The sequence below is a fragment of the Hevea brasiliensis genome, chromosome 18 (assembly GCF_030052815.1).
Source record: "Hevea brasiliensis isolate MT/VB/25A 57/8 chromosome 18, ASM3005281v1, whole genome shotgun sequence".
NCBI lineage: Eukaryota > Viridiplantae > Streptophyta > Magnoliopsida > Malpighiales > Euphorbiaceae > Hevea > Hevea brasiliensis.
The window spans coordinates 36,948,754-36,961,036 of record NC_079510.1 but is presented as its reverse complement, the minus strand read 5'-3'; the positions used below and the strand labels follow the sequence as shown (position 1 = coordinate 36,961,036).

The following is a 12,283-nucleotide window of genomic DNA, read 5'->3' as shown; positions in this document are numbered from 1 at the left end:
TTAACATAATGATCAGATTAAATACTATTGATAATTAAACAACATATGCTCTAGGTAAAAGTCTAAGCAGATGAGGCAGGTTGCTCACAAACCCCTTGTAATTTGCACCTGTGATTCTCGATCAATAAAGTTACAGAGCAAGAAATAGAATGATGATCGGTCCAAATTCCAAACAATATCTTAGCAGCGATCAACTTATACCATGATGATTGACCTAGGACATCCAAGATGTGACCCCACTTGCTACCATTTAGTAAGTAAAACAACAGGTTATGACCAGATAAAAAAAAAAAAAAAAAAGCATTTTTGTCTTTAATTATAATAATATGAATATAATGAACTGAGTTGGAAAGACCAAAAATAATTTAAAGTAGAGATTATAATGTTTTAGAAGAGGCATAAAATGATCTAAATAATAAATCGAATCAAGCTTAAGCACATCAGCAAGGAAAGGCAAGCTCTTTACCTAAATTCTTTTTCCCTTCCTAGACAACAGTTTAAAGAAACTCAGATTCTCATGAGATAGTGAAAGAAAAATATGGCTAGATTGCACTGAATTACTTCCAAGTTGCAAATAGTTTCAGTGTTCATAAAAAGACAAATACTTACCAGCATATAGTCAGACTTCTCTGGATTACTGCTGAATGATACTCGTAAAAGAGCTCTACCATAACGCATTGCCTTCAGCCAGAAAGGAACACAGAATTTTCAGTTACACACACAGCTGGCAAAATTTTGGCAGGTACATGCAAAAGTAAAATAGTTGTGCATTTGTATGACAAAATGTGATGCTCCATATTAATACAGTTTGTATGATTAATTTTAATTGACAAGTAAAATGGCAGAACGTTCAAGTCCCTGCCTATCTCAATTTCATTAGTTCTATTAACTTTATCAACAAACCTTCAGATGGATTCCCCCACTACCATTTTTTGTATCATCTATGGAGACAATATCATGATAGTTAGTGTCGGCATGATAGGAAACAACATTGTGTGCTTCAAAGAAGGGATTTCCTGGTTAAATTACAAAACACAAGAATGATGAGAACTCAATCTGGAGATATAAACTGTAAATTAATTATAAAACTTAAATACCTAAAGCATCGAAATAGCTTATGGGAAGATCAAGTTCAGCGCCGATAGCAACATGAGTTACATGGAACGGAAACTCCTTGCTTGTTATTCTTATTTGAGCCACCTGACCAGAATACACAGCATTGAAATATTTTGTAAGACTCTTCACAAGAACGTCAAGAAGATGAGCAGATGCAGTCAAAGGAAATAGGCAAAGGCGTTAGGTATCACAATTAACCAAGCTAAAGCTACAAAGTTACCACATCACGGAGAAAATTTAGGAAAAAATTTATAACCAAACCTTGTGGTTTACTGGTTTCTAATTTAGGAGCCGTAATCTTTTTTTTCATTCCCTTAACCAAGATTTTTCTATTATTACCTTAGTAGTCATTACCATCTTGCTGGACATCATTAAAGTTATGTATATTTAGTACCCATTCCATAAGAAGTAAAACTACACATTGTATAAAATGTTTCTTTTTTCATCATATGTAGGTGCCACATGAATGGTATTCAATTGTGAAATTTATGGTACTCAGCCACCACTATTTATGATTTTAATGACATCAGCCAGAAGGAGCATTGAAGTGAAAATATAAAACCTTCAGCACTAAAAGATCTCCAAACAAAAAAGACCTGTTAAACTTTTTCGAAATTTTGAGAATATAATGATATGTTAGCATAGCGAGTCACAACTATTACAATTATATACCTCTCGATGATGCTTAAAGGGAAACATGAAGGCCTCAAGGGAGAGGAAAAGCCCCTCCCTAACTTCGCCTAATTTTTCTATAATGATTTTTTTTTTTATTTATACTTGGTTGCACACCCCAATGCCTACTAATAATATTTTCCTTTTGGGGAAATACCTACCTCACAAGAACGCTAGACTGACAATGTGTCATAAACACAATCTAGTTTGTAAAGGACTAAGGATGTTTAGTAGAATGTAACGTAACCAAATGTAAAGGTAATTTATTGCTATGTTTGCTTGCAAAAATGAAAACTAATGTAATGTAATTATTTGATGGTAGTGGTGGTGGTGATGATGGCAAAGTGATGGAAGCAAAGGCAACAGGGACAATGGTGGGGATGGTGGAACTACAAAAAAAGTACTAAAGTAAAATAATCATGATTTGTATGTAAAGGGCGCCATTACATTAGTTCTAGTAATTATATAATGTAAAGTGGCATCACATTACATTGGACTTTACCTATATAACCAAACAAAGTAATGGGACATGTATTGTAAAACAGCTTTGAATATGTCCTACCAAATATAAACTAAGGAAAATTTTTGAGACACTTCAATGTTATAGCTATACTCTATGGAGTAAGGATACTGGGTCAATGTTGGAATCCTATATTTTATCCCCTTTAGGAGTGTTTCAAACATTGCAGAGTTTGTATGTAATTGTAATTGCTTTCTTCCTTCTATGATTAGTCTTCTAATGTATCTAGGTTTCTTTTTTAGTTCTAAAATCATTGTATAGATAGGGGGAAGTGTTCAGAGTTTTTTACATATAGAAATGAAAGATTTTTCTCTCCAAAATACCTACTTCAACATTGTATTAGAGCTCAGCCATTTATTTTTGGTGTAAAACACTGCTGCAACCAAAGTTAGGGTTTGCTAGGGTAGGCTTCTCAGCACAATCAAAGAGGGAGTTGACTATTACCGCCCATCCTGGAAGGAAGGACAGTTGCCGATCAGTCTGTCCTCGAAAAACCAGCTCCTTCTGGCACTGCGCGTGGTCACACGCACCATTTCAATTCTTGCTGCCGATCACACGTGCCGGTGCGTGGGCCTACTTTTAAGCTCTGTTTCAGGCCGAGTCCTCCTCCGGCAGTCTTCCCAAGGTCTCGCGCCTCTACCCACCTGTTTCCAACCCTTGGTTTGCACCTTTGATCCCATAATCCTTTCTTCCCTTTCACTGTCGCTGTTATTTTTTTTGCAAATCGTTGCTGTTTTCTTTCTTGGCTTGTTGTTTAACAAATGTCTGAGGGAAAAGACCTAACTGAAACAAAGAGAAGCCCAATTGGTGACAATCCTTCTCTACATATTAGTCCCGTAAAGTTTGATGGCACTAACTATCTTGCATGGTCAAGATCGTATTTGTTATTTATTCAGGCTAGAGGACCACAAGGATATATTACCAGGAATAATACAAAACCAGAAGTTGGTAGTTCTACTCATAGCCAGTGGGATCAGAGAATTCCCTTGTAATGTCCTGGTTAATTAATTCAATGCAACCACAGTTGCCTCTTCTAATTTTGTTAAATCAGGTAATGTTTTTCTTGCCAATTTTGAAAAATCTCTTTGGGTTATAGATTCTAGAGCAAATAAGCACATGACAGGCTCTTCAAATAAATTTACAACCTATTCTCCATGTTCAGAGAAAGATAAAGTTCGCATAGCGGATGGATCTTTAGCCAGTATCTCAGGAACAAGTTTTATTAAATATACTCCCACTATAAATCTCACTTCAGTTTTACATGTGCCTAGTTTTCCTATTAACCTTTTGTCTGTTAGCTCTATTATTAAAGCCCTTAATTACAAAATTGAATTTTTTTTCCTACTTATTGCATATTTCAGGAGCTGAAAACAAAGAGAATGATTAGCAGTAGTAGAATGCAAGATAGCTTATATTTGCTGGATGACTGTGTTGGTTTCTCAAATCCTAAAGCTTTGCTAGGAAATTCAGTAGGAGCTGATCAGGAGATCATTCAGTAGCATAAAAGATTAGGACATCCTTCTTTTTCAACCTTAGAAAGGTTATATCTCATTTTGTTTAGACCATGCAAATCAGATTATTAGTTTGTGATGCTTGTGAACTTGCTAAACACACAAGGAATTCTTATCCTTCAAAAAATACTAAAACTTTGACTCTTTTTATGACTATTCATTCTGACGTATGGGGCCTTGCTCAAAAGGTCTCATTATCTGGTTATAGATGGTTTGTTACTTTCATTGATTGTTGCACTAGATTGACTTGGGTTTATTTGTTAAGAGCTAAGAATGAAGTATTTTCATGTTTTCAACAATTTCATAAAATGATTTGCACCCATTTTAATGCACAAGTCAAAATTTTAAGAACTGATAATGGGACAGAGTATATGAACAAAATTTTCCAATCTTATTTAGATTCACATGGGATCCTACATCAATTAATTGTGCGAATACTAGTGCACAAAATGGAGTGTCTGAAAGGAAAAATAGGCATTTACTTGAAGTGGCTAGATCCCTTATGTTCACAATGTATCTTCCCAAGTGTTACTGGGGGGAATGCCGTTCTTTTTGCAACATATCTTATTAATTGGATGCCCCTTCACACACTAAACTTTAAGAGTCCTTTGGAAGTTCTTAAAGGTCAGAGTTCTTAAACTATTCCTCCAAAAGTGTTTGGGTGTGTTTGCTTTATTCATAAGTCACCTGTCAGGAAATTAGAACCTAGAGCAATAAAATGTGTATTTGTGGGTTATTTTAGTACTCAAAAAGAGTATAAGTGTTATCATCCTCCTTCAAGGAAATATTTTGTAATTATGGATGTCACCTTTAGGGAATCTGAACCCTATTTCTAGTTACCTCTTTAGGAGGAGAACAATAAGGAAGAGGTCACCTTCCCTACTCCTTTTCAGGGGGAGATTCTTAGACTTGAACCTAATCTGAGTAGTGAGAATAAGAGTAGTGAGGATAGACCAATTACTCCTCAACCTACAAAGAGATTGAATAGAATGGATTTAAGAACTTACTCTTGTCGTGATAAGACAGATATAGTCATTGAGCATGATACACTTAATCAGTCAGAATCCCTGGATTTAGCTCCTGCACATCCTGAAGCTGTAGAATTATGTGGTAAGACCCCTTTTCCTGATACTCAATCTAATTTTAATTCTTTTGTTGATGATCTTAATATACCCATTGCTCACAAAAAAGGAGTTAGGGCTTGCACCAAACATCCTATATCTAAGTTTGTTTCCTATGATTCTTTATCTCCTTTATATAGAGCCTTTGTCTTGTCTGTTCCTTCTGTTTCTATCCCACAGAATTGGAAGAAAGCATACCTTGATTCAAAATGGAACGTTGCCATGGTAGAAGAGAAGAAGACTCTCTCAAAAAATGAGACATGGGATCTTGTTAATCTTCCATTGTAAAAGAAACTGATTGAATGCAAATGGGTGTTTACTGTGAAATATAAAGCAGATGGTTCCATTGAAAGATATAATGCCAAGCTAGTGGCAGAAGGCTTTACTCAGACATATGGGTAGATTATCAGGAAACCTTTGCCCCTGTTACAAAGATAAATACTATCAGGATCTTACTGTCATGTGCCGTAAACCTTAAATGGGACCTATAGCAGTTTGATGTTAAAAATGCTTTTTTGCATGGAGATTTAGAAAAAGAAGTATACATGGAGATTTCTCCAGGATTTGAGGATAAAAAGACCAAAGGAAAAACATGTAGATTGAAGAAGGCATTATATGGCTTGAAGCAGTCACCAAAAGCAGGGTTTGACAGGTTTAATGAGGCCATGACTTCCTTTGGGTACCATCAAAACAATGCTAATCACACTCTATTTATGAAACATCATAGAGGGAAGATCACACTGCTTATTGTCTATGTTGATGATATAGTTGTAATAGGAGATGATAAGGAAGAAATTGTTCATCTAAAGGAACGCTTGGCATAGGAATTTGAAATTAAAGACTTGGGTAAATTAAGGTACCTGGGAATAGAAGTTGCCAAATCAGACAGAAGGATTTTTATTTCTCAAAGAAAGTACACATTGGATCTCTTAAATGAGACTGGCATTTTGGGATGTAAACCAGTAGAATCTCCTATTGAAGCTAATCACAAGTTGCAAGCAAGAGTTAGGGAGTCAGTTGACACGAAGATATCAGAGGTTAGTTGGGAGATTGATTTATCTCTCTCATATTAAACCAGACATAGCATATGCTGTAAGCTTAGTGAGTTAGTACATGCACAATCCTCAAAAACCTCACTTAGAGGCCATCTTTCACATGTTAAGGTATTTAAAATCTGCACCAAGAAAGGGACTTCTTTTTCCAAAGCATGGCTATCTCCAAGTAAAAGCCTTTACAGATGTAGATTGGGCTGGATCTCTTGATGATAGGAGGTCAACATCAGGTTATTGTACTTTTGTTGATGGCAATTTAGTCACTTGGAGAAGTAAAAAGAAAAATGTAATAGCAAGGTCCAGTGCAGAAACAGAATACAGAGCTATGGCACAGGGTATTTGTGAGTTACTGTGGTTACGGAAATTGATGGAAGAAATAAGACTATCAGAAACAAATAAATTGTCCTTGAATTGTGACAACAAAGCTGCTATTAGTATAGTTCATAATCCAGTTCAATATAATCAGACCAAGCATACTGATATTGATCGACACTTCATAAAGGAGAAAATAGTGGATGGATCTTTATGTGTCTCTCATGTTACTTCAAAAGAACAAGTGGCCGATGTGTTTACTCAAGGATTAAGCAGTAAATCATTCCTTTGGTCTGCAAGTTGGGCATGTGTAACATATATGAACCAACTTGAGGGAGAGTATTGGAATCCTGTGTTTTATCCCCTTAAGGAGTGTTTCAAACATTGTAGAGTTTGAATGTAATTGTAATTGCTTTCATCCTTCTGTGATTAGTCTTCTAATGTATCTAGGATTCTTTTTTAGTTCTAAAATCATTGTATAAATAGGAGGAAGTGTTCAAAGTTTTTTACATATAGAAATAAAAGAATTTTCTCTCCAAAATACCTACTTCAACAGTCAAATCTAACATTTAAGCACACACTACCATTTTGTTAAACGCTAATCACTCCAAAAGTTTCCAATTTAGAAAACAGCATAACTTTTGACACTTGAAATCTATTATCTAAAGGCATGCAAGATGCAACTTACATTGCAATAAATGATAATATACCGAAGAGTCAAAGATAATATTAGAAAGCAGAAACAGTTGTTCATTCTCAATCACATAAATATAAGTTGCATGAAGGAAAATAGACGGAACAATATGAATATAATACTTTTTTAACATTAATACCTCAGCAACCCTAACACAAGATGCAATCTCAATCCTTCCAGTTGTCCGATCTTTGGCCTGTATGCATGCGAGATTTGTGCTCTCCATTGTTTTAATTCTATCTCCATCTATAGAAATTGCATCCTTTTGCCAAACTTCATTCTTTTCACAACTTCTTAGTAAAGAATAGGTAATTGTTCCTTTGCGACTCTGACAATCTGATAGGCCATGTGATTCCAAACAAGAAGGCAAAATACTAGATGTAATGTAATGAGGAGGAAGAATCCATGTTATTGGAACTCCAAGAGCAAGAGGTAGATCAGGAACAACCAATAACGATATGGATGCATTGTAAAGTCTAGTCTGTGAGTAAGAAGTAGAAACAAAGTCACATGTAAATGCAACCGCAACACTTGTCCTGCCTGCAGAACTGGAATGAATGATAATTTCTCATGAGACACACTTATACAGAGACGAGGATAGAGAAGATGAGCTCCAAAGACTATAAGGGGAAACAAAAACTAGCCTGGTTTATAAACTTAAAACATCCTAAATAGAATGCAAATTATAAAACTATAGCACAAGAAGAATTGCTTCATCAGTTATGCTCCAGATTTTATACAAACTGTGATGTACAGGATACCTTCCATACAACACTTTGATAAAACCAAGTTCTTTCTCGTCATCCAATTGGAACCAATTCTTTTCACCATTTAAGCCTTCTGCTTTGTAGAAATTCAACACCTGAATCCATTCAGCAGACATATATGAGTAAAGAAAGATGAAACAACAGTAACAAGACTGCACTTATTCTTACCTTTTCATCATCTACAGTCCACTTGTACTTTTTGCAGAGCTCATAAAAGGAAAATAGATCACCCTGACAACAAAAGCAACTCAGTCAGAACTCAAGAAGCAATAAGGGAAATTGATAAAGAAACTGCTTTTGGTTGCTTATTCTTGCCTCAGGAAATGAAGGATGTATTGGCATGTCACGACCAACATCAAGCTGTTCACTTTGTACATTCAATATCGCTGAAGAAGGAACTCCCACTTTAACATTACAATATGCTTGACAAATCACAACATCTCCATTCCCATAGACTGTGGAAACGATTGTCTGACCATAAAAGCAATAAATAAAATGAGGCAAGCATGCTACGTTTAAATAAACACAAACTAGTTGAAGAAAAAGATCAATTTGAAGAGCCAGCAATTCCTTGATTATGGAGAGAAATGGCAATCGACAGAACTTGATTGATTGGTTCATTAGAATACTGAATTGGAGATGCCATTTTAGATTCCTTATTTTATCTAAATGAAATAGGCAAAACTGCAATACATAAAAAAAAAAATATACACACCGATCCCAATACCATACAGCCTGATCCTAAATAGCACAGCTCATTATGTACCGTCAATATCCTCTTGCAGGGTGAAAAATCAGAACTCATTTATTTCAGACAGGTTGATGGGTCCAAATCAGACCTTGTCACATTCATTTGCAAGCAGAAACAGAGGGAGAAAAATATATTCTCCTTCCTACCATTTGTCAAGGCTTAGGGGGATGGTTCCAAAGCATATAGTAGCATACAGGTGACTCCATTCACTACCATATGAGAGAGAGAGAGAGAGAGAGAGATGATGGAGCACCGAGACTGCTCCTAAAAAGAACATACAAATTACAATCTCATACAACCATACATTTCAACCAGTTCTTGATGAGAAAGATAATTCGTGCATCCATTTTAGGCACAGAAAAATAAAAATAAATAAATAAAAGATATTCATCCAGAAGATGCTAAACAATCAACACTTCAAGTATGTAAAAATTAACCTCATAAGATACTCAACGTGACCAAGTCTTAATCCAATCCACATAAATGTTACAAAAGCTACAATACAGAACTCCTATTTCAAGGTTCACAAGAGTTGAGTTTCAGCTGAGCATCATATCTTACCGTGTTCCCAGGTGAAATTGCAGATACTTGTCCAGAAGATCTGTCAATGGTTGCTATTCTGTCATCCAAGGTTGCATGCTCAACATCCACACCAATAGTTGGGCCTCCTTTCACAGTAAGCTAAGCACAAAACATGTCATTCAATTAACAAGAAACATGTAAAAGAACAGTAAGATAAATATTTTAAGTAATTAAATTAAATACAAAAGGGTAGTAATTGAGAACTATGCACTCACATAATTTAGCACAATAATGTTTTAAAAAAAAAAAACTGAAGTTAGTGGAGAAAGTAGAGTCGCATATAAATATGAATACAGCAACTACAAGAAATTCTATGTTGATTTTCTTCACACTCCAAACTTAAAGTTATATCTAAAAAGAGAGACTCAAAAGATTCCAGATCATACCACATAAGATGAACCTGGTACCAAGAATATATCATGCGGGTGAATTCTCAATGGTGCATAGACTTCTATCTTTATTGGTTGGCTCAGTATTTCATGTCCAGATTGTTGTTTGGCACTGACCTGATCTCAAGATCAACCATCAATGGGCACAATCAAGCGTTGCCAAATAAAGAAACATGATAAAGGAAGCCAATGGACAATATATATTGGCATAGACTCAAACAAGGAACTTACATAAAGAGCTGTGATCCCAAGATTTCTAGCAATAATTTTGAAGTTTGGTCTATTAACGCGCCCACCACTGGAACTTGGGATATCATTATCATCTACAAGTTCAACTATATCATCCTCAATCCATACATGAAACTCCATGTAAGCATACTGCAACAAAATTTACAAACATTAAAATTCTTAGGATCTTAAAACAAGAAAACATGGCTCAGATGAAAATTACTGCATGCACCATGCAGGGAAACAGAAAACAATTTAGACCATTGAATATGAAACAGGAGAGACCAACTAGGCTAAGAAAATTTACAAGTCTCTATTCTCAGCATGCATGCCCTTACAAATATCCAAATTCAATGCAAGTCTCCCAATGGATCTTGTTTAAAGAGCACGCCAACATGAGATGAACTGGACAAAAAAAAAGGCTGTCGCAAAAGTGTAAATTGATCAAATAAGATCAATTAAAACCTGATTAGTGTCAAATATACTTCCATCTTTAATACCAGCCATTAGATCTATGGATGATGACTCTCCTTCCTGAAATTGGGAAAGTATAATGATAAAATATTAGTTCAGAAAAAAAAAAAAAAAAAAAAAAGTCAGATACCACAAAACGCACCATAAGGCTTATTTCTTCTCCCGACACAATCTTAATCCAGTCTACTTCCGCTACTTGGACCTGAAAACATATGCCCCATGAGAAACTGCACAAGTATGTAGAACAGTGAATACAAGAATTACAGCATGTGAAATATCAGAAATAAGTAAATAAGAGGGAAAAAAAAAAAAGAAAGAAAAAAAGAGAAGCTGAGAGTTATAAACTCATATGCTTTAGACAACGTGTTAAAAATATTAATTATATGGATGAGCAAGATATATCATTACTGATAACCGAGGATTAAAAAACAAAATTCCCAACACCATATAATTACTTTTTTCACTTACTCTACTGGTTGAATTAACTGTGCATCATAAAAGAATTTCAATTGACTCATACATAAAATATGTCTTTGAAATCAGAAAGAATTCATTTGAGAACATACATATACAGCTGCCTGATGACTATTCTTGCATTTACATGATACAAGCTGCTGGAAAGTTCACGTGTTGGCAGACATTTAGCAATTATCATTACGGTTAGTAGGCTAACGAAATCAACAGAAAAGAACAAATAAGGATGCTAGCCAAGTAAACAAGAACTCCAGAAGCATGTCACTGCTGCACTAACATAGTTGTAATATCCAGGTGTTATTAAACCCAAACTTGATGAAACACTAAGATTTACACAACCTTCCCTAGCACTTCAAGGATGCTTCTTAGGTGAAAACATAACAATACAAGAGAATGAAAACGCAAATATAGAGTATCAGGTAGGCTTTGACAAAAATTTATACATTTCAAGGAAAAGAATGGTTAATTTGCAATTTTCATTTTTCAAAAGAAAAGGCGGGGAGAGAGGTCACCAAAATTCATGTTGAGGATTATTTCTTAAAGCGTTGGTCAACTTTATTGATAATTTAAAATGAAGGGTGCGGACAGTTATAATGTCTCACTACCACGGTGGCATAGCCCCTTTTACTTAATCAACTAAATTTTAATTCCAAATTAGTTGGCGTTGGTATACAGATCCTTTTCCTTCACTCCAACAAGGGTAGGGCTACATATTCAAAATAATTAGGGTCACTAAAATCCCTTTTCACTACTTCCCCCACAGTCATCCACTCTTCCCCCACGATTTCCTTTTTCTTGCAAATTTCCTTTTTCTTGCAATTTCAACATGCTCCAACTTTGCGCATTGATACATAATGGTCCATAATGCACAAGTGCAAATCAACTCGTCCTCCTCTCAACTTTCCTCAATGGTTGCCACTTCCACCTTCTTAGAAATGCATTCATTTCTTATATGGTCCATTCTCATATTTCTACATATCCATCTTAGCATTCTCATTTCTGCCATGCTAATCTTGTATTTCCTCTTTACCTTGCTTAAAATAAATTATCCCACATTTCTTCTAACATAAACGAAACCTTTGAATATATATAGCAAATTTAGCATAAACTTTGATAGTACATATTAAGATAATAAATTTATCAAAATTAGCATTTAGTTGAAGACTTTGAAATTTTTGATGTGGCAACACTACAACCCAGCTGAAAATTTTTCATGTTAGACAGCATAATAAAAAAGAAAGAAAAGGAGAAACACATTACCACAGCAGAAGCTGTAATAGTAGGAGCAAGCCCAATATCAAAAACTGTCACAAGTGCAGTCCCCAACCCTTTAGGGGAGAGAGTCAAATGAAAGCACTGCATGCCTGGTGGGGATTGAATAACCTCTACCACATGAGAATCATTCACAGCAGCTTCTAAAAGACAGCTTCCCCCTGTAATTGACAAATTTACCTGACAGAAGAAGTTCTGGTGTAAGATTTAACATGATAGAATTGGAGATGATTTGTCCGACACACAACTCTAAATTTTATATAATTGGCATCATGCCTACGACGCTTAAATTTGTCCACTTATCAACAAATGTAGATATGTTTTTCCAATGAAAATCAATATTCTCTG

The 12,283-nt window shown here is 35.2% G+C and overlaps 1 protein-coding gene across 2 annotated transcripts in view; it reads right to left on the bottom strand.

Moving 5' to 3' along the window:
- The window catches only part of LOC110673061 (nuclear pore complex protein GP210), an 85,352-nt gene that overhangs the window by 21,680 nt on the left and 51,389 nt on the right, over positions 1 to 12,283 (bottom strand). For both annotated transcript variants that reach the window (XM_021836063.2, XM_021836066.2), the window contains exons 15-27: positions 11,924 to 12,115; positions 10,332 to 10,391; positions 10,181 to 10,249; positions 9,719 to 9,865; positions 9,485 to 9,604; positions 9,078 to 9,197; positions 8,081 to 8,236; positions 7,934 to 7,996; positions 7,760 to 7,860; positions 7,138 to 7,546; positions 1,098 to 1,200; positions 904 to 1,016; positions 610 to 681 (exon numbers count right to left, since the gene is read on the bottom strand). In XM_021836063.2, coding sequence (XP_021691755.2) covers positions 610 to 681; positions 904 to 1,016; positions 1,098 to 1,200; positions 7,138 to 7,546; positions 7,760 to 7,860; positions 7,934 to 7,996; positions 8,081 to 8,236; positions 9,078 to 9,197; positions 9,485 to 9,604; positions 9,719 to 9,865; positions 10,181 to 10,249; positions 10,332 to 10,391; positions 11,924 to 12,115 — 1,725 coding nt within the window. The remainder of the gene's footprint in view (positions 1 to 609; positions 682 to 903; positions 1,017 to 1,097; positions 1,201 to 7,137; positions 7,547 to 7,759; positions 7,861 to 7,933; positions 7,997 to 8,080; positions 8,237 to 9,077; positions 9,198 to 9,484; positions 9,605 to 9,718; positions 9,866 to 10,180; positions 10,250 to 10,331; positions 10,392 to 11,923; positions 12,116 to 12,283) is intronic.